Source organism: Lonchura striata, chromosome 6, assembly GCF_046129695.1.
Source record: "Lonchura striata isolate bLonStr1 chromosome 6, bLonStr1.mat, whole genome shotgun sequence".
NCBI classification, from domain to species: domain Eukaryota; kingdom Metazoa; phylum Chordata; class Aves; order Passeriformes; family Estrildidae; genus Lonchura; species Lonchura striata.
This window is the reverse complement of record NC_134608.1, coordinates 23,792,197-23,812,350: the sequence shown is the minus strand read 5'-3', so window position 1 is coordinate 23,812,350 and position 20,154 is coordinate 23,792,197. Positions and strand designations below refer to the sequence as shown.

At 37.5% G+C, this 20,154-nt stretch overlaps 2 protein-coding genes across 6 annotated transcripts in view; both read left to right on the top strand.

The window, feature by feature from the left end:
- Nucleotides 1-49: 49 nt before the first annotated feature.
- PNN (pinin, desmosome associated protein) lies at nucleotides 50-10,056 on the top strand. The gene is made up of 9 exons (XM_021542726.3): nucleotides 50-239; nucleotides 517-588; nucleotides 1,246-1,314; nucleotides 2,431-2,503; nucleotides 2,587-2,681; nucleotides 4,591-4,672; nucleotides 6,287-6,442; nucleotides 6,525-6,663; nucleotides 7,679-10,056. Exons 1-9 carry the CDS (start codon nucleotides 127-129, stop codon nucleotides 8,962-8,964), a joined length of 2,085 nt encoding a protein of 694 aa, XP_021398401.1. The 5' UTR covers nucleotides 50-126; the 3' UTR covers nucleotides 8,965-10,056.
- A 6,667-nt stretch (nucleotides 10,057-16,723) lies between these two features.
- The window catches only part of MIA2 (MIA SH3 domain ER export factor 2), a 36,345-nt gene continuing 32,914 nt past the window's right edge, over nucleotides 16,724-20,154 (top strand). For 2 of the 5 annotated variants that reach the window (XM_021542729.3, XM_021542727.3), the window contains exons 1-3: nucleotides 16,724-17,031; nucleotides 18,516-18,649; nucleotides 19,897-19,983. In XM_021542729.3, coding sequence (XP_021398404.2) covers nucleotides 16,917-17,031; nucleotides 18,516-18,649; nucleotides 19,897-19,983 — 336 coding nt within the window. In that variant the 5' untranslated portion in view covers nucleotides 16,724-16,916. The remainder of the gene's footprint in view (nucleotides 17,032-18,515; nucleotides 18,650-19,896; nucleotides 19,984-20,154) is intronic. The other 3 variants (XM_021542731.3, XM_021542728.3, XM_021542732.2) reach the window with 2 other exon arrangements.

The window sequence follows — 20,154 nt, the reverse complement described above, 5'->3', positions numbered from 1 at the left end:
GGGGGCCCCCGGGGCGCGATTGGCTGCGCCGTGCGGGCCCGCGGCCGCCGGAGTGGGCGGGGCCTGTTCCCCCTGTTTCCCAGCGCTGCCTCGCGCGGGGCCCGGCCAGGCCGCGCGGCGGGCGGGATGGCGGTGGCGGTGCGCGCTCTGCAGGAGCAGTTGGAGAAAGCCAAGGAAAGCCTCAAGCACGTGGACGAGAATATCCGCAAGCTCACGGGCCGGGACCCCAATGATGTGAGGTGAGGCGGGGAGCACCGGGCGCGCCGCGGTACCGCGAAGGAAGGGCCGGGCGGCGGTGGGGGGGGCGGGCGCGCGTCGGGCCTGCGGGGCGGGCGGCGCGGAGCCGGCCGCGGGTCCCGCGTCCCTGTGCGGGCCGTGCCCGCCCCGCTGGTGCGGGATCGGGCAGCTCTGTCCCGCGGGGCTGGGGCGGAACGGCCGCAGGCCCGTTGGGCCGGGCGGGCAGCAGCGCCCCGGGGCCGGGCTGGCACCGCTAACAGCGCTTACCGTCTCTTTCAGGCCCCCTCAGAACAGGCTGTTAGCCCTCGCAGGCCCCGGTGGAGGTAGAGGGCGTGGGAGCTTATTGCTAAGGTAAGGAGGCGCGGAGCGGACAGTGGAGTTTCATCCATCCTTTCCCTGGCAGTGGCTCGTGAGCGCGTTCCTCGTTTGCTTCCGCTCATCGCTGCGGTACTGTTTGAGTGAGCGCCAGAGCTGCCCTACAGGGCTTCGGAGGTTAAGTTTAAAGCGCCTTTTCATTTTGAGTTGCTACAAGCCTAAATGGGTGGTTTTCCCCCACCTTCTCAGCCGTTAGGCTGAAAAATAAGGGGAAACGTCAAAATAAAGGGAGGTGTTGTGTGGTGGCTGGGACCTTGTCTTTGAAATCGTTCAAAATCAGTCTCTTGCTGGTTAAAAAACTGGTAGGTGCTCTAAGAAGGATTTTAAAACATATGTGGATAAAAACACATCCTGAAAATTAGTGCAGGTAAGATTGTTTGAACACGATAGGATGCTTGTTACAGCAGAGCTACTCAGTTAAATAAGTGCAGAAATTCAAGGTTAAATTACATGGTTCACAAGCAGTGTGTTAGAACATTTCACTGCGGTGCTAACAGTAAATAGTGATAGAGCTGAGTAAAGTTTATGTTTAATCATGACCATAAAGCAAAATTTTAGTTAAATTGTGCACACTTGAAGTGCTCCAGGGATTAACCTAAACTTGTTCTAAGACCGCAAGCGTTTTGTTTTTAGGCGTGGATTCTCGGATAGTGGAGGAGGACCCCCAGCCAAACAGAGGGATCTTGAAGGTGCATCCAGTAGGTGAGTGCAAAAACTAATGCAGCCTACTTGCTTTTCAGAATGAGAATTTGTAACAGTAAACCAAAAACTGGAAATAACTGGGGACATTCACTGTCTTCTTTGGAGATTGCTTACTGAAGACTTGTTGGGAATAATTTGGGTGACAGCAAATCACGTGGTGAAATCTTTTTCATACCTTAGAGCAGCATAAAGGTGGTAGCAATAATATAAAGATGTAGCAATACAAAGATATCTGTAATTTTTTTGTTTTATTTGGTGTACATTCTGCTATATTACATTCTTTTTAGTTATGACATTTGTTTACAGTGAGCAAAAATTGAATTATGACTGAGACCTGTTGAATAAATTGAGTATAGGCAATATGACCATGGACTTGGGTTTTGGGCTTTCACATCTGGTTGCAAATCCATCAGATGTGATTGATAATAGTGAACTCAAGTGCTGTGGGCACTTAATGTGTAGTGGTAGTTCTTGACCAAAGTAAAGCTTACTTTGGAATTTTTGAGTTAGCAGAAAATGAAGCTGGGAAGCAGGACAGTAATGCTGTGCTTACAAAGCTGAAAACAACTTCAACTTTAATGATTTATTTTAGGATTTATTTTATTTAAATTATTTATTTTAAGTTGTTCTTTGTTAAAGCCTTAGTTCATTCATGCCTTAAGTGGTAAGCCCTCTGCCTCTCTCCAATAGGTATTTGGTAGGTAACTTGAACAGCATTTCCTGTTTAAGAAATTATACCAACCTTTCCATGTCAATGCATTGAAGTCTGTCTAGTGATCCCTTTATACCAGTCGCCATTTTAGAGATTTCTGGAAAAGCACAAACATTTAAAAGAATGAATTACAAGTGTATTTTAAGAAGTCAAATATGATGTTTGCAGGTTCTTCTGTTCTTATTACTCAGCAATTTGTATTAAAATTTAAACTGTCTGTCTAATTGATTTTCAGCAATAATAGATTCTGTCTGTAAAATGTTACTTACTGGTTGTTGGAACAGTGGGGAGATTTTCACCGAAGTGTTGGTTCTTCTGACTAGACATGCTTGTATTTTTCTCATGCTGAAAGAGATTCTCTCCTAAACACATGTTCTCTAATGACCACTGGCTTTCTTCCTCAGGCTGGGTGGAGAGCGTCGGACAAGAAGAGAATCACGCCAAGAAAGCGACGCAGAGGATGATGATATTAAAAAGGTAATATATAGTAAATGGAGCTGTGCAAGCAGAAACGTACCTGCAACACGATCAACAAAGTAGTTTGTTTTTCATTCTTGTAGCCAGCGTTGCCATCTTCTGTTGTTGCTACCTCCAAAGAGCGAACACGTCGAGACCTTATACAAGATCAAAATATGGATGAAAAAGGAAAACAAAGGTATGCAGCAATCTTTTTTAAACTAACTTTTGAGTTCTGCCATATAAAGTAGCTTGTGATTTAAAAGATACTGCACACAAGCTGTTGTGGATCAAAGATTATGTTGAAGAGTTACCATTATAGTATAAAATGTAATTTAAAAAGTACTCTGAAAATACTTCACAAGCAGCATCATGTGCATTGTTCACATAACTGACATGGATTCTACTTTTCAGGCCACCTACAGGAGCAGTTTTGCTAGTGCTAGTGTTTTAACATCATTTGAGTAAGACAGAAATATCTGTAGCTTCATTGGTTGCTTAATGTCTTAGATTATTACAGCTATCTTGGCTCATCATTTATTTTGTTGGTTGAAGTAGGGTTTTGAATATGGTTCCTTTCTCCCTCTGCCCCTTTTTTAAACTTAAATAGTTCCATCATGTTTCTTTTCTCATATTACTTTGACTTCTTGTTGTGTGTACAGCCTTGCCTTCATTTCGCCTGCTGCTTTATAGATTCCTCCTATGTATAGCTTCTCTTCCCTATATTTTATTTTTCTTAGGGCTATTGAAATTTTAACTGAAATGCAGCTCTATTGGTAAGAGGTATTGGAAAATCAAATTTGCAACTGTGTTCAACCTCTTGGCCTCCATCTACTTCAGATTGCAAATCACTTGGTGTAGTAATAATGCACCCCAAATAAACAGAAGAATTAGAACTGGAATAAGGAACTCTAGAAATCTTCTCTGATAAGTCCCTACAGGTCAACTGGCACAGAAAACTGGCACTTCACTTGCTTCTTTTAGTCATAACCCCACTTAGAGTATTCCATTACTAGGTTCTAATTGCTTCCCTCACAGGGAGACTTCCAAAATTCTTACTGAACTTCCTAGAGCTTCAGGCACTAAATGCTTGTTCCCTCAGAATTGTTTTACTGCTTTTCAGTTCAGTAGTCTCTAGGGAGATGAGAAAACCACTATTAATCTCTATGAATTGTGGCGGAGGGAGGTTCTTTAAGAGGACAGCATGCCCTGAACTCCTGATTTTGCTCAATGTATTCTGGGATGCCATTCATATACAAATGCTCTTTCAGTGATCTTTGGCTTTCAATTTTTATTTGTTGCTGTTTCTATTATTTTATATACTTTTACCTTTCAATGTGAGGTTTGTGCCACTGTAATAGAGTGGGACTTAAGGAAGACAGTAGCATTTCCTTTCTCACTTTATCAGGTTCAAGGCAAATAAAAAAGTCTGCATCAGATTGCAAAGACTTAATTTGGGATTGAATGAAAATAAATTGAAGGTGAAAGTCAAGAAACTAGTTATTTCTCAGAAGAAGGGAATTTGTTGAAGTATTTTACTTATTTTTCTCAAAACAACACCTAATTGGATGAGAGCGGTTCTGTTTTCATTGCACAGTGCAGTGTCTCATTGTTGGGCAATTCTGATAGATAAGCTTTCACTCCCCTGTGGCTCCATTTCTCCTTAATAGTCTAAGAAGATTGTGGAGAGGGGACTGTATGCTTTTTAGAAAACCCAGTTTGCTCCCTTATTGATAGCTCACACTGTATTTACTTGACTTTTTTCTTTAGTACTCTCTGCTTCAGGATTTTTAAAAATATTTCCTTAGTGTTACTCTTTCCAGATGGAAGATGTGCAGGCTTCCAGTTTTGCCAGTGCTAGCTGTTCTGTGTTACACATAAGAGCTGTGTCTTACTTGTAAGCAAAATGATATGTCACTGTAAATTATATCCTGGACTGTTGGCACAGTCAGTATGTCTTCTATTGCTAATGGCCTTGAGCACTACTGGGCCTTTAAAAATAAATATCCTTGAGGTGGAAAGTTTCTCTGATTATTTATACAAATAAAAGTCTTAGTACTTGAACTGAATCTCAAATATTTTTTTGTTGTGGGTTTGGTTTTTTTCAGGAATCGACGTATATTTGGCTTGTTGATGGGTACTCTTCAAAAATTTAAACAGGAGTCCACAGTTGCTATTGCTACTGAGAGGGTAATTACTTTAAATTCTATCACATTGTAAATAATAAAACAAAATTATTTGGTTATGTTATTTCAAGTAAGAATGAAAGATCCCTACAGTGTAGGTTGCAGGTTAGGGTTAGGCAAAGTGGTGAGAGTGTGTGTAGGTTTGTGTTTGTCTCAGTTAAGGGGAATGAGGGTGGGAGGCAGGAAAGTTGTTCTTACTATGACTTTGTAACCCTGTTCCTGACCTTTGTGGAAACAAAAAGGCAATGTTAAATGGAATTTAATCAGGTTACTATTTAAGAGGTCATAGGCGATTTCTGGAAATAACAGTGATGCAGTATTGATGGAGCAGTGCTTACCCTGGTGTGTTCCAGATGTTTAAATTATAACCAAGTATACAGAAGTCTGTGCTTGGTTATGCTATCTATCTAAAAATGTAGTTTCTGTTCCAGTACAGATAACCAGAATTTCTGATTTTAATAAATAAATGTGTGATTATACTGAAGCAAAGGCTTTGCATAGTTCAGTGATTGCTTCAAAAGACTTGTATATGGGATGGTGGTAACTTTATTCCCTTTTAATTTGTGAAGGCTATGGTATTTGTTTACTGTTGCACTAAATGGATTATTCAGTTAACTCTGATAACCTTTAGATTAAAAACTGTTTTAAAGTTCAAATTTCAACAGTCTAATTGATGCAGATAGAAAGATTTAAACTTAAAATTTTTCTGTATAGTGTCAGCAGAGCTGACTCACAGTGCTGGTATTGATTACGTTCAGATGCAGTATTTGGGTGGTTTACCTAACTTGTCATGTGGCACGTAAGACCAAAGTTCACTTTTGCCTGCTTGCATTTGAACAAAAAGCTGTTTATCAGGATGGTCTAGAAACCTGGAGTCCCTGTCTAATTTATAGAAGTATGTGTTTGCACAAAGAGACTTCGAGGAGTTACTGCTCCTTGCAAAATTTTTCTGAGAATCCATATGGAGATCTTTTTTTGTTCATACATGTACACTTGCTGTAAATCAAAGTCAAGGCCTGAGGAGTTTTACAACACACCTATTTTGTTGTCCAGGCAGTAAATTCTGTTTTTTTATTGACAGTTATTGTATAATCTGAGCACATGGCAGTCTAGGGCATACAAATGGCATTCCTGGATAATAGTAACATATATAATTAGCTATTAATATACTGGAAGTGTTCACAATCAAATTTTTGTTGGTCACAAACACCAGTCTGCAGTCCCTCATTTGTTTCTGGAGGAGTTTATTTCTTTCTCTCCCAAGTGGGAAATTTACCTGGTTTCCCTGATACCTCAGATACATTCCTTTTATTTTTCTGCCACTGGGGGAAAGAAAACGAACTTGTTAAGCTTATACTGAAAGTTTAAGTCCAGACTGAAAAATAGTAAAGCACACAGGAATTCACAGAGCCCCATAACTATATAGTTAAACCAACAAAAAATTAGGTGTGAGCAAGCAGTGACACTCTTTTCTTCCATTAGCTGTAGTTTAGGTGGTATTTCCTAATGTGTCTTTAGGAATATCTTTAAGGGTGTAAATAATCAAAAATTATTAAGTGAATCAAACTAGAACACTTTCTCTTGATGCAGAAAAAAATTAAGATTGTATTTATTTTAGCAAAAGAGACGACAAGAAATTGAACAGAAACTTGAAGTGCAGGCAGAAGAAGAGAGAAAGCAAGTTGAAAATGAGAGGCGAGAACTGTTTGAAGAAAGACGTGCTAAACAGACAGAGCTGCGGTTATTGGAGCAAAAGGTTGAGCTTGCTCAGTTGGTGAGTTTTTCTTTTGTTCTTGATCTTTGTCTTGTTTAAACTATTCTTGTATATCTCAGGGTTATTTTCTTTCATTTCTCAGCAAGAAGAATGGAATGAACATAATGCTAAAATAATTAAATACATAAGAACAAAGACAAAACCTCATTTATTCTACATACCTGGCAGAATGTGTGCTGCTACGCAGAAGCTGATGGACGAGTCACAGAAAAAGATGAATGGTAAGTGGTCTTTGTTATACAAAAGTCCTTGTTCTTGCCTCCCTTTGCTTGCCATACAAATTTATTTTACGTCTCTGCTTAAATACATGAATTTCATGCTTAGGACAAACTATATTCTTACACAGATGTTCATCATAAGTGGAAATTACTCTTTCAGTGACTTATTTTTATATTGAATGGGATTTGATTGTCTTACAAGAAGTCAAAAGATGCGTATGCATTATTTCAGAGGTATGTGTTTAAAACAGTCCTTTATATTAGCTTTAGTACCCAGATGTATCCAAGTGCAGTAACTTCATTTTTGAAAAGATAGATTCTGTGAAGATGCAAGGAGCTGCAGGTGTTTACAAAGCATTTGAGAAGTATTTTCTTGAACATAGCATTAGAACTTTATGATGATTTTTTTACCTCAATGTGTGTTCATTTCTGTTTCACAGGGTGATTATTTTTCTTTTGGAGAACAATTTAAAATGCTCCGATTGATGGTAGTCTTACTGTATTTTTTTATTAAACTAAGAATATATTGGTTTGTTTTTTCGTAGGTGCTTTTCTTCATTTTGTGGGGTTGGGGGGGGTAAGAGAAAATAGCTTATCTGTGTGGATAGCCTACAGTAATTAAGCTTTCTTAATACCTAGCTAGGCTTTTGCTTATTTTTCCTGTCTTTTGTTTGCCTTAGGAAGTATAACCTTAATAGGTAAATACCAGGAAATTAAAGTATTATTTTGATATATTGTTGGTTGGTTTGATTTTAATGAAGTCAAAAAGTTCGTGTTAGCTTAGATTTATGGCTTTACTGTTCGAATATTCAGCAGAGCTTACTGTCCTCTTTGTTTTCTTCAAGTAATTAGCAGTCTTTTTCATTATGCATGAATGGCTTGCTACTTCAGAAAGAGCAAGGTTGCAGTATTTATAAGTTGAACAATAATTGATAACTTATTAGCTCATAGTTAAAGGGTAAGTAGACTTCAGTGTCTGTAGATTATTTTAACAATTATTTATGCATTTATTCCCTAGCGCTCTTTGAAAGCAGGAGAAATGAATTTGCAGAGCAGATTAACAAAATGGAGGCCAGACCCAGAAGACAATCTGTGAAGGAAAAAGAACATCAGGAGGTGCAGAAGGAAGAAAAGAAGGAAGAACAGAACAAGGAGCAGGAAGAGGGTAAGGTGGCTCAGCAGGTGGAAGAGATGGAGACAGGTAATCAGCACAATGATGTAGAAATGGAGGAGGTAGGGGAGGAAAAAGGAAAAATAGGTTCAGGTTCAGGGCATAGTGATGCAGAAAAAGAACAGGAGGAGGATGAGCAGAAACATGATATGGAGATGAAGGTAGAAGAGCCTACTGAGGTGAGGGAGAATGACAAGCAACAGGATGGTCAGCATGAGGAGATCACAGTTGTAAAAGAGGAAAGTGAAAACATTCAGCCTGTGGATAATGAGCAGGATGTGGCTGAAATGAATGAGGCAGATAGTGTAGAACCTGTAGAAAATGAAAATGGCAAAGAAATAGAACCAGAAACAGAGTGTGATGCTCAGCCAGAAAAAGTGTGTCATGTTCCTTCTCCTAAGAAGGAGAAAGGTATCAAAACAGAAAATAATGCTGAACTTGAAGACACACAGGAGAAAACACCTGAAGCTCAAACAGAATCTGTGGCTGAGGCTCTATCTCAGCCACAGTCTGTGCCACTAGCACAATCACCTCAGTTGTCTCAGTCCACTCAGGATACAGAGCCCCAGACAGACAAGGATGAAAATGCTGTGGTGTCTGTAAAGGTGGTTGAAGTCCAGGCAGACCAGAATGAGACACCAAGTGCAGAAAGTAAGAGTAAGACTAGGGGTAGAAGCAGGGGTAGGGCAGGAAACAAAACTGGTCATACCCGTAGCAGCAGCAGTAGTAGTAGTAGCACTTCAAGCAGTACTACCAGTGCAAGTAGTTCCAGTACTGGCAGCAGTTCCAGTCGGAGCAGTTCCACCAGCAGCAGCACTACAAGTGGGAGTACGAGCAGGGACAGTAGCAGCAGTAGCTCTAGCAGCAGCGAGAGTAGAAGTCGAAGCCGAGGCAGGGGGCATAACAGAGATAGAAAACGCAGAAGGAGCACAGACAGGAAGCGAAGGGATGCTTCGGGCGTAGATAGAAGTCACAAGTCCTCAAAAGGTGGTAGTAGAGATACTAAAGGCTCAAAGGATAAAAGTTCAAGGTCTGACAGAAAGAGATCTATATCAGAAAGTAGTCGGTCAGGCAAGAGAACTTCACGGAGTGAAAGAGACCGTAAATCAGACAGGAAAGACAAAAGGCGTTAACAGAAGAGACCAAGCTTCCTTAGTCTAATCTTTGCAGCAGAAGATTATTTGAGTGAAAGGATTCCTTGTAAGGAGGAAGAGAAGGCTGCCTTAAGAATTGCATGCTGTAAAAAATCTTTTGGAAAAATGCAGACTGTTTACCAGGCATTCTTGTACTTTTTACATAATTTTGTAAAAGGTTACTTACCAAAATTATGTGAAGTTCCTGAAAATGTAAAAATAAAAGATTAACACTCCTTTGCATCTTTTTTTTTAAATACCCTGTACTCATTAAGATCCTCTGTATATTTTAATAGGTAAACCTTTAAAGTAGATGTGATCATTTCTTCTGTATCATACACTTTTTTTTTGTAGAAATAAATATGCATTTTAAATAAATTGTTTGAGATGTCCTGTTGACAATTAAATTCCCCTTTTTAGATTATAGGAAGGCAGCATTGCAGGAAATAGAAAATTTTGCCTTTCCCCTCTATTCTTTGCAAGAATGACAATTTTAAGACCTAGTAAAGCAAATAATCTCTCCAGTGCTGGGTAGGAAGGCAAAGTAATTGATTTGAATCTCTACTTTTTGTTTTTTTTCTGTAACTGCAAGCTCTTATTCAATTCTGCCTATCCTTCAGTTTTATAAAAATAGGCAAGCAGTAATTAAATGGGAATGTTAACACTGGCCAAGGTAACTCAAGTCAGTCTGGAAAACCACTCTTACCTGCTTTCTGCAGGTGCATTGCTAGTATTTGCATCTATGTTCTAGATAGAGATAATCTCTTCAGTGATGATCCTTGTTTTGGTGGCCAGTGGAAGAACGACTTCAGCTTGCTTCTCAACCAGGATTCTTTTTGTTTTAGTTAAAGACTAATCTTTGATCCCTTCATACCACTAGGAATAATTACATTGCAGTGTTGGAGTTACCTGGGACTACCTAATACTAATGTTGTGTGCGTGCAAGAATGCTTTCTGAATGTATTTAATAAACCTAAGGTGGTATAGTGTTACCTATGAAGGTGAATACTGTTTTTATATAATTTTGTATGGAAAACAATAACATCTGTTGCTTTGTTCTGTACATGTGCAAATAAATGTGGCTTTGTAGATTACTTACTCTCTCATTGCCTATGATCTTTTCTATTAACAGGTGTATTACCTTAGTCTTTCTACATTTAAAGTATGAATTGTAATTGCAGATGGCTGTACCTTACAAGCTCTGTATCCAAAATTATTCTTAAGGCTTTTAATTGTCTGTTAACTGACTATGAAACTGTAGTGCTATAATTGTGCTTTCTTGACAGAAAGAGAATTGTGTTATCTGATAGGCCAAATCACAGACCAGGAAATCCTAGAAAGATTTCAGTATGGAAGGACACCTAAGCATGGTTTAGTGTACAAAATGCAATGCACACCCCATTTTTCTAGAAGGTGGTTGCCAAGTTCTAGCTTGGAGTGTGTCAGTTTTCATCTGAACTCAACAGTAGTGACAGATTTATGTGTTCTGAAATGCTCAATGTCATGACTTCAAGAAGTAAGGGTGGAGTAAGGGGTGGAGTGCAGCACAAATAGGCAGTGGGAAAACATAGGCTTCCCCTTTCTCAAGGAGTTCAGACTCTTCAATCCATTTGCTACTTCAATATCCTATCCACCTCCGTCTCTCTACAACAGAGTAATTTTTATTCTTGTCAGTATTTTCCAACAATGTTTCCTTCCCTTCAGGGAATCTTGTGGTTTAATGTGTCTTTTTTGAAGGACAAAAAAGTTCAAATGCCTTACTGAAGATGTTAAACAATGTTCTACCAAAAAAAACTTAATACTGAATAACTGAGTAAATGTTTCTGGTCTATGTGTTTTGACTAATTTCAGGTTTTAAATTGCCTTTGGAAACCATTTTAGTTTTTTCAATTAATTACACTTTTTTTGTAATGTTGAATACTTTTAACATTTCTTATTTTGAGCTTGTGTGATTCACTGCTGTAGTGCATTTACTGGACAGGTTTAAATGGCTGGTGCTGGAGTCAGTTGTGCAAATCTTCTGACCACTGTTTGAGAGCAACACGTTAACAGGGTTTACAAAAACAGTAGGATGGTGGGTCCGGTTGCTGAACTAAGGACTGGATTTCCCAGCTGCAATGTATTTTGGACAGTGAAAATACAGGAGCTTTGTTGCTCCATATGAAGCTGGTGATGTAAATGATTATTTAATGTTTGTTAGAAGAAACTTACTAGCATTGTTAAGCAGTGCCATTAATTATTAGCATTCCTAGGTCTAAGCAGCTCAGTATAATACGAATGTAAGCATGTGATAACTGAAGTTTTCTAAAAGCTAAATATTTCAATCAATACTCCACTACAGAAACAGTGTAAGATGGTAATGTACTATAAGTACCATAAAGCAGTAGTGTTTCTAGTAATTGTTACATTTTCCTTCAAGGCCCCCTTCTCTTATCCTGAAAGAATATCAGAACTGTGGATAGGAATGAGACCATGAAAATAGCTGACAATGTCAAGACTAAATTTTATGGAACAGCTTGTATTTTCTATGTATTTAGTGCAGGTAGCATAGAGGTAGGAAATATTGAAACATTTTCCTATCCCTTCCCCACAAGGGTGAGTGGAGATAAAAGGAAAAATGCCTTGTTTGCTTTTTGCTCAAGTGGACAAAGTAAAATAGTTTTTCCCCTTTTCTAAGAATGAAGCAAAAATGCTTTATGTGAGCAGGGAATATACCATGTATGCTCTTTGCCTGTCTTTTGAAGTGTTTCCATCATGTGGTCCCTTCTAGCTTTCAGTATAATTTAAGAAGGCAGTTGGTGTTTTGGTTGTTCTAGAACCTCTATACTATGCACTAACTCTATACCATTACTTGCTATTTTTTTTCATCAGTTGTGATGCACAGATAAGCTGGAATTCTCCAAGAATGTGTTTTTCTACAATGCTCCACTTGGAGTTCTTGTCAGAGTAGATGTTACACAGATTGTTCATTGAATATAAGCAGAAATGTGACTTTGGATAAAAGGCATACTCTTTCAAATTCTTGTTCTTTAGCGTGATGTCTTTGTGCATGGAACAGCTTCTTTATATTTTATTCAAAGAAAACCTGAACATAATTTTTCTGCAGACAGTAGATATTAAAAACTGAACAACTCCCCTCTAACAAAATTAATTTCAAAACCAGTAAATTTACAAGTAGATTTCTGGAACATCTTTGATTTCTCGGGAAAGTAATGGTCTTGTGATTAGGCTCCAGATAAAAGATTCAGGTTCAGCCACTGTTTTTATAGAAATTACAGTGGTACAACAGGGTAAAACATACTAATTTAACGTATGTCAAAGATCTTCAAAATGAGTTTGCCTGGTCAAAGAAAAATTTCTCTGAGAGTACATGTATTTATGATGGGATCAAATGCTGGAGCAGTGGTACATTAGTAATGTATAGAGATCTGTGTTATGGAGGATGTTCAGTCTTGGGGTTTTTTTTTCTCCTAGTTCAGGCAGTTTTTATTATGTGACAGTATTCTATTATATGGCGAAATGTGAGGTGTTCAAAACTTGGAAATATGTTCTCAAGATTAAAAATAGTAGAAGTCACAACTTCATGATTTTTTTGAAATGCACTGTCAGTTGTCATGTTTGTAACAATCTTTGTAATAGAGAAGCAACAGTGGCTTTTTCTTGCTACTTATTCTGGTTGAAAAAGTTGGTTTAGGTCTGGGTAATGAATACCTGTTACCTGCTTAGATTTGTTGAACTGGAAGACTGAATTAGTGTAACTTCCTCTTACTTATTTCTTAAAATATACTTGTTTAAAGAAACAAAATTTTGCTGGCATGACATTTTATTAAATGTAAAAGTAAATTTGAATTTTCATCCAAACATCTGAAGTCAAGAGAACTATATTGTTAAAAGTGCTTTACCCATGGACTGTAATCTTCCACATATTGTGCAATATTCTACACTGTGAAACTCTGCATTCTGTGTGGAGCCCTTTGGTGCTACCAAACAGTATAGCCAAAGCTGTATATTCTGATCTTAGTATGAAATAGGTATTAGGATAACTTCTGCCTACTTCTGATATGCTTTGATCTTTATTATCAATGCAGATACTGAATATTCTAGGAAATGTAACATCTTCACTTCTACAAAGCCATGTCTTAAAACAGCCATCCAGTGTGCTATACTACTCAGATTATTTCCATTACTCCATTAATTCTGATCCTTCTTTAAATTCTAGTATGCTTTAAGAGATGTCTGCCTTTCTACTTAAGTAGTTAGTTACTAAGGTATCATTGCAAACAAAAATAGTTCCATTATAATTAAAGTTATTGGAAGTAGATATTTTTCGTTGTTTGTCTTTGCATGTCAAATAGTACTCATATTCATTGCTTCAGTTCTCCAGAACAGATATTAACTGAAGTCTCACCTGATCTACTATAAAGCTTTCAACTTTGTCCTTTGGAATCTAGCTATAATAAACTCCATGAATCTTTGACTTCAGTTCAAAGGTGATTAGAAGTCATGCTTGATAGCCTATGCTATGTATAGGATTTGCACCAAAGGAAAGGAATATTTGGTATTAATATGATTTTACTAGTGAAGTTACTGGAGGAACAAGTAACAGAACAGAGATCAGAGCAGTGTGTGTCAGCACTTAAGCCTTGAAGGATGCTTGTAGAGACTAAGCAACACAATGAACAGTGCCAAGAATAACTTGAAAATTTCAAATGCAGTTTTAACGGAGTAGCTATTTTTACCTTCATACAAACACTTGAACTAAGTTTGGTATCTATATGAAACTGAAGTCACTGCCATTTTCAGAAGTATTTTCACAAATACAGTAGTACTGTACAAACCTCAAGGTGTGGGTCTGATTGTTCTCCCCCACAAACCAAATTAAGAATGTAAATTTAGATGTCAGAATACCTCACTTTTCCATTTTTAGGTGAATGGGCTCCGTGTTGCCAGGCTCAAAAAGGGACTCTTAAGCTTTCTAGGCCCATTGTTGGGTTTTGTCCTGTGATGGTGTGCAACACTCTGAAAGACTTCTGACTAGTTTGATAAAAATGTTCTTTTTTTCTTCTTTTTTTTTAATTTATACAACACTAAGTACATAGAAAGTCCTTCCAATATAAATTACTTGTATATTCTTTCTCACCAATCTGTTTTGTAGAGACTTGGGAATGAAAAAAACGGGGCAGCATTTAAGTTAGTCAGGAGTGACAGGGGGTGCTGATCTGTAGTGTATTCCTTGGTGCTCTGTGGTGGGTTACCTAACAGCAGAGACAGCTGGTGTGACAGGTCATAGGATAGGCTGCCTGACTATCAGCTCATGTGGCAAAGGAAGGGGCCAAAGTGTTAGATTGCAAGTGGGGGACATATCGTCTCTTTGAAGTTTCTGTTTGCAGGCCACTGCTGGTTCAGGTGACCCTGGCTCACTTTGTGCCCTTTTTTGCTGGCTCTGTCGATCAGGCTAAGCACCAGTGTCTGGCAGGTTTGAGTTGTGGAGCAGAAGGAAACTAGGCTGCAAGTAGGATACAGCCTAGGTTTGTGGAAAGAGAATACAGTGACCTTTGCATGAGTCATACTCAGGGCTGAAGGAGGGGCAGGCTTACTAGGAACCGTGGAACGACAAAGATCAGGTTGGGAAGTAATGCGGATTCTTTGGGTGCTATCAAGAAGGCATGGAGAAGAGGCTCCCCCATGCAGGACAGTGGGAAAGGAAAAGTGAAGTTTTTTTATAGGCTAATAAGGTATTGTGTTTAGGCCACCAAAGAAGTGTGGGATAATGATATGAAACCTTTGAAGCAAAGCCTGCTTCTGATGCAAACAAAGAAGGTGGAGGCTTTTTTTTTACAAGTAGTCACATATAAAAGATAATGAGTACAAAATTCAGGGGAGATCCTGATTAGACAGAAGAGGAAAATATTTCACATTGAGATCAATTTGCCATGGGAACAATCTCCCCATAAAGTGGTGGATGCCCAAATGTTTTGACACTTCTAAGATTCCTATAGACCATCTTGTTTAGACCATGCTTTTACCAAGAAAAGTTGGACCAGATAAACCTTAAGGCCCTCTCCCAGCCTGGTATTCTGATTCTCTGTAGGTTTTCATTTATAGCAAAACTTCATGCCTGATAACTATTGTACTATCTCCCTGCATAATTACTACTTTAAAGCATAATATATTTGAGAAAAAAAAAATTATAACCTATTGTATAATAGGTTGCTAAGAAACAGGGTATTATTTAAAAAACAGGGCATGTAATTTGCTTAGCTTTGCTGTATTGCTCTGTGAGGCAATAGGATGCAAAGATAACATATGGCTTTTCTAGTTGTCTTACAAACCTGAAAACTGTCAGGCACCTTTAAGACTTTGGAGCCACTTAAGCATTCCCCATGCTAAAGGATGGACTGTTCTTAGATGTAGTGCATGAGAAAGCTCCACAAGAATACATGGAAAACATTTCTGTCTTAAGTTTCCAATAAATTATCTAAAATATATCAGTGCACAGGAAAAAAAAAGGTTTTTTAAAAAAATTTATTAAAGAAACAAGCAATCAAATAAAAAAAAATTATAACACTGTCAGTAGCTAGGATAGCATTAATGCAAATCAACATAATCATAAAATTGATAGTTCATCTATCATGGTAAGCATATAGAGATTGACAGAAAATAATGACCCCTACATTCCAGCCGGGCATTAGAGATCAGAGGATCTTAATGTGGCTGGGCTTGATTTATGATTATAATTGATTTGACAGTATAGGTCTGGTTGTGTTCAAGAACTTTGACAAGACCAGATTCACAAATAGTGCCATTTACCAATCCAAAATTGCAGGTCAAGCTGTGCTCAGTAAGAACCTTCACTGTCCCAGATTCACACAGCACACTGGTTTACTGAAACAACAGAAACACAGACTTGGAATTGCTGTTGATAAACAGCACTAGATGTGACAGAGCTCTAACAATAACAATAATATTGTGTTAGCCTGGCTAATAACAATAACATTATGCAGAAGCTTATCAAGCAGGTATCCCTGCTTGTGAAGAGAGGAAAGTAACCCACCAACTGACTCCAAGATCTTTTTGGGTCTTTCACTAAGTTCATGAAAATTTTATCCAACATAGATGGATACAGCCCCATCTTATTCTCCTCCTCCCTTCTTTGCATGTAGCATAATCTAGGTGGAGGACTGTGTAGTATAATCATGTATATGGTAGCATGTACTTCAATAATCTTATTAGCATACTCAGGGTGTGTGCTTTAATATTTAAATATTTAAACCTTTACTCAGGCAAAAGTTACTTTTTTGGCCATGTGTCCTTCAAAGCTCTGATCATGTAACTTTATTCTGTTCTGTTCAGTTCTTCAGAGACAAAACAGAACCATCCTATCTCCACAGGGCCTCCTCTGGCCCACTCATCCTTTCTTGACGTCAGCTATGCAGAATCCTTCTGCATAGATAATGCAGAAGGAATGTGGTGTAGCTGTAGATAGTAGGCTGTCTTAGACCTTGCCAGGCTTCTTGGTCATCACACTTACACCATCTTAAAATCTATGAAAGAGGTACATTAAAAATGCATTCATAATCCAGAAATAATCCTAATACAACTGCTGTTGAATTTCTCCTGGCACAATCATGTACAAACTCAGCACAGAAGAATCTATCTGAGAGAGGCTAAATTTTTATTTGACCAGGACTACTTTCTTTGTATTCAAAACATCAGCCTAGCTATCAGAACATAGTTAATTATTAATGCATGTGTATAATCAGGACACCTGACTCTGCAGATTGTTAGCGGGTTAGCATAGTGTACTTCTGTTTAAGTAGATCAGAGAAGGAAAACAGGATTGAAAGTTTACTTGCAATGTTTTCTTAGGCTAAGAAAAATGTAGAATATTCTTGCTAACTGCATATCCATGCAGTTTCCACAATTTCAGTGCATTCTGGATTCAATTTAAAATGTCAATGATCTTGGATCAGAGAATTTTATTGTTAGTAATTTCATTTTCAGCAAGTGTGCAGAGTACAAAGGTACTTTCAAAATGGAAGAAGTGTGGTGATCCGGAATGTGAGAGTAAGTAAAAATTTGTTTATTTCAAAGGGAGTCTGTGGTGTATATGCAGCTATTAGGAACCATAATGTCGAAATTAGCAATGAAACATACTGGAAATGAGCAGCCATAGCAAATGTTTGTTGTTAAGTTTCAGAGCAATAGGCTTAAAATTTTAAAACAAAAAGAAAAAAAAAAGACTGGCTGGATTGTTGTGTAAGGTTATACAGATCAAAGTTCAGTAAAAATATTTTTGAATAGCTACTTCTTCTCAGGTGTCCCCAAAACGGGCAGTATAAAACAGCTTTAAAGTATTTTTAACTCATTCTTTACAGGTAAAAAATAAAATAAATAAAATATAAATAAAACTAAAATGGTAGGTTATAAGCTGAGAAAGAAGACTCTTTATCATGTGTTTATAATACATTCATAGCCATTCTACAGAACACAGTTTTTTTCCTACCAGCAAATTGGTTTGGGATTTCTTTTGTAATCCTGCTTACAAAACACTCTGTTAATATTTCCTCTTTACCTATTTTTTCTTCTTTAAAATGAAATAAGTGCTGTAGCTATTTATGTGGTTCTCAAAGAGTAAATAACTCTGCAGGAGGCAGAGCCACTGAATCACAAATGGACAAATAATGTCCTGTTTACTATCCACTGATTACCATTGTGAAACCTGTTATAATCATATTTGAAGTTGTTTCTAAGCTGTAGCCATTGGTTTGGCAGACTTAAGTGTTGTATTTTCACTGTATTTTCAATCTTCCATTTCTCCTGAAGTGGGAGAGACCTTAGATTTCCTCTGATGATGGATTTCTATTTTATTGTGGAGCCATACCAACTTCAGTAGGTTTTGGATGTTCAGAGATGTCTATCTTTGTGAAACAGTATGTGAAATGGGCTCCAAACAGACCAGAGCACATCAATAGTGATTTCTGTTGGGAGACTTGGGTGGAGAAAAAGAAACCTTAAAATAATTCAAAGTGAATTGGAAACTTAAATTTTAACATTTTGTTTAAGGTTTATATTGCTAAAATTTGTGTATTTTCATCATAAGATAAATGTGTTCAAAAAAGAGGACAAAATCCCTGAAATAATTACTAGATTTAACTTAGAATTTCTAAAATTTAAAATTATAAATATGCTTGAGAAATACTTTTTAGCTGTTTAGATTTACTTTAAAAATTGAATTTGCTAATTTTGCATACATCTTTTCATTTGAAACAAGCACTGGCTAAACAAGCACTGAAAAATGTCCATATAGGACAAGAGCTTTTCCCCTTGATATCTGCAGTACATGGGAAAGAAAACAAGACAGGGCTGCTTTTTGTGTTAGTTGATTTCCACTTGATGATATAAGTGGATTAGTATTGTAACAAAGCACATACATAAAAATGTTTGCTATTGCAGTTCATCAGTATTTGATATATTAGATTTCTTCAGTAATGTGACTTCGGACAAAATGGATGCTGTATTTGTTCATTTCTTTCCACATATTATTCCAGAGGCAATGAGCCGAGTTCAAGCCACTACTGACTACTTAGGGCCTGACTGCCGGTATCTTAACTTCAAAACAGGGGAGGAGATCATTGTATACTCCAAACTTTCAAGGGAAAATGAAAACTTGTGGACAGGAAGTGTAAGTACTTCAATCTGAAAGACTTTCCCCACAAATATTTTAGTAATAGCATAACAACCACAGTCTAGTTGCTTCTAAGAATCTTCTGGTTTAGAATATTAACACATCATGGATGAATACAGTATTTGTGAGATGAGTCATTGTTACCATCTTTTTTATACAGAAAGAGAAAATCAAATCTTGGCAAAGATCACTCATAGAGAAACAAAGTCAAGATCTGAATACAAGTTTTCTGTTTCCTTCATTTTATCATTTGGCTGTAATTATTTAATCTGGTTTCCTTGAAAACATTCATGTCTATCAGGTCAGGTTCCTACCTACAGGTCTGTAGGTAAGACATCCACTATTGAGACCTGACTTCACAGTTCAGTGCTTAAGGAAAGCTCTCAGAGAAGTTATCATACTTAATGACATAATCATATTTAATGACTTGGAACAACTGTCAATGAAATTAGAACAGTCATTTAAGAAAGAATGGATGCATTGATCCAAATCAAGTTTTACTGCTAGAAAACCTGGAAGTGCTTCAAAACTACAAGACAGTAGTACATTTTTGTTGGTTTTTGGTTTTTTTTTTCTGTAAATAATCTGTCACATTTATTGTTTAAAAGTGAAAGTCTGGCTTCCTTTTTTTTTTATCCAAGAGTATCTTTGCAGGTACCTCACTATTCCTTGCTTTCCAAGATGTATCTCTCCATTAAAGGCTACATGCAATCATTTGATGTAAGGACAGTAGTGGGTTTTGGCCAGCGGGACTTGATTCTTCTGGGCCCTATCATTAATTTATTTTCTGTAGTGTTGCCATCATCATTGTAGTTTTCTCTTGAGCTGCAGCTGGTCTCATATCTGAGTTTCATATCCTACTTTTCTTGCAACTTAATATGGGTCATTAGTTATTAAGGGGTGACATTTTTCCCATTTGAGACAATGGGAAATTTGCAGCCAATTTTAGTAGGAGCTGGCTGTGACCATCAGTGCACACAGCAGCTTTAAGGTTACTGCTTTGGTACTGCACAAACAGACTGTAACAATATGGAGTAATACACTTCCCTTTGCTTTCTGAAATGGCAAGGGCAACACTTCCATGAAGGAAAATTAAACCAATCTTTTGACAAAACAGAATCAAGGAGATAGAGGGCTGTTCCATAAGCTTATTGTTCATCCATACTTTTCCAGCACATGTGCAAGTACCTAACATATACATCACTGAAGTTTAAATGCTCTTATTAATTTTATATTTTTTACAGAAAGGAAAGGATTTTGGATATTTCCCAAGAGATGCTGTGAAGGTTGAGGAAGTTTTAATTGGAGAAGAAGTTGAAGTGCTCACTAAGGTAAACCAACATCACTAAATTTTCCAGTGTAGTATACAGCAATTCAAAATCTAATATCCAGTTAGAAATTCAACTGTTGATGGATATTTTATTTCAGATTATTCAAAACATGTTTTTTAAGTGTTCCAGTTGCGTACTTATTGTTCTCTAAAATAATTTCTATAATTAAAG

Bases quoted from the DNA above. Each gene is read 5' to 3' on its own strand.
- PNN (XM_021542726.3), top strand. From the start codon at position 127: ATGGCGGTGGCGGTGCGCGCTCTGCAGGAGCAGTTGGAGAAAGCCAAG. The intron at 240-516 runs GTGAGGCGGGGA...CGTCTCTTTCAG, and splicing joins CGGGACCCCAATGATGTGAG to GCCCCCTCAGAACAGGCTGT. The intron at 589-1,245 runs GTAAGGAGGCGC...TTTTGTTTTTAG, and splicing joins CGTGGGAGCTTATTGCTAAG to GCGTGGATTCTCGGATAGTG.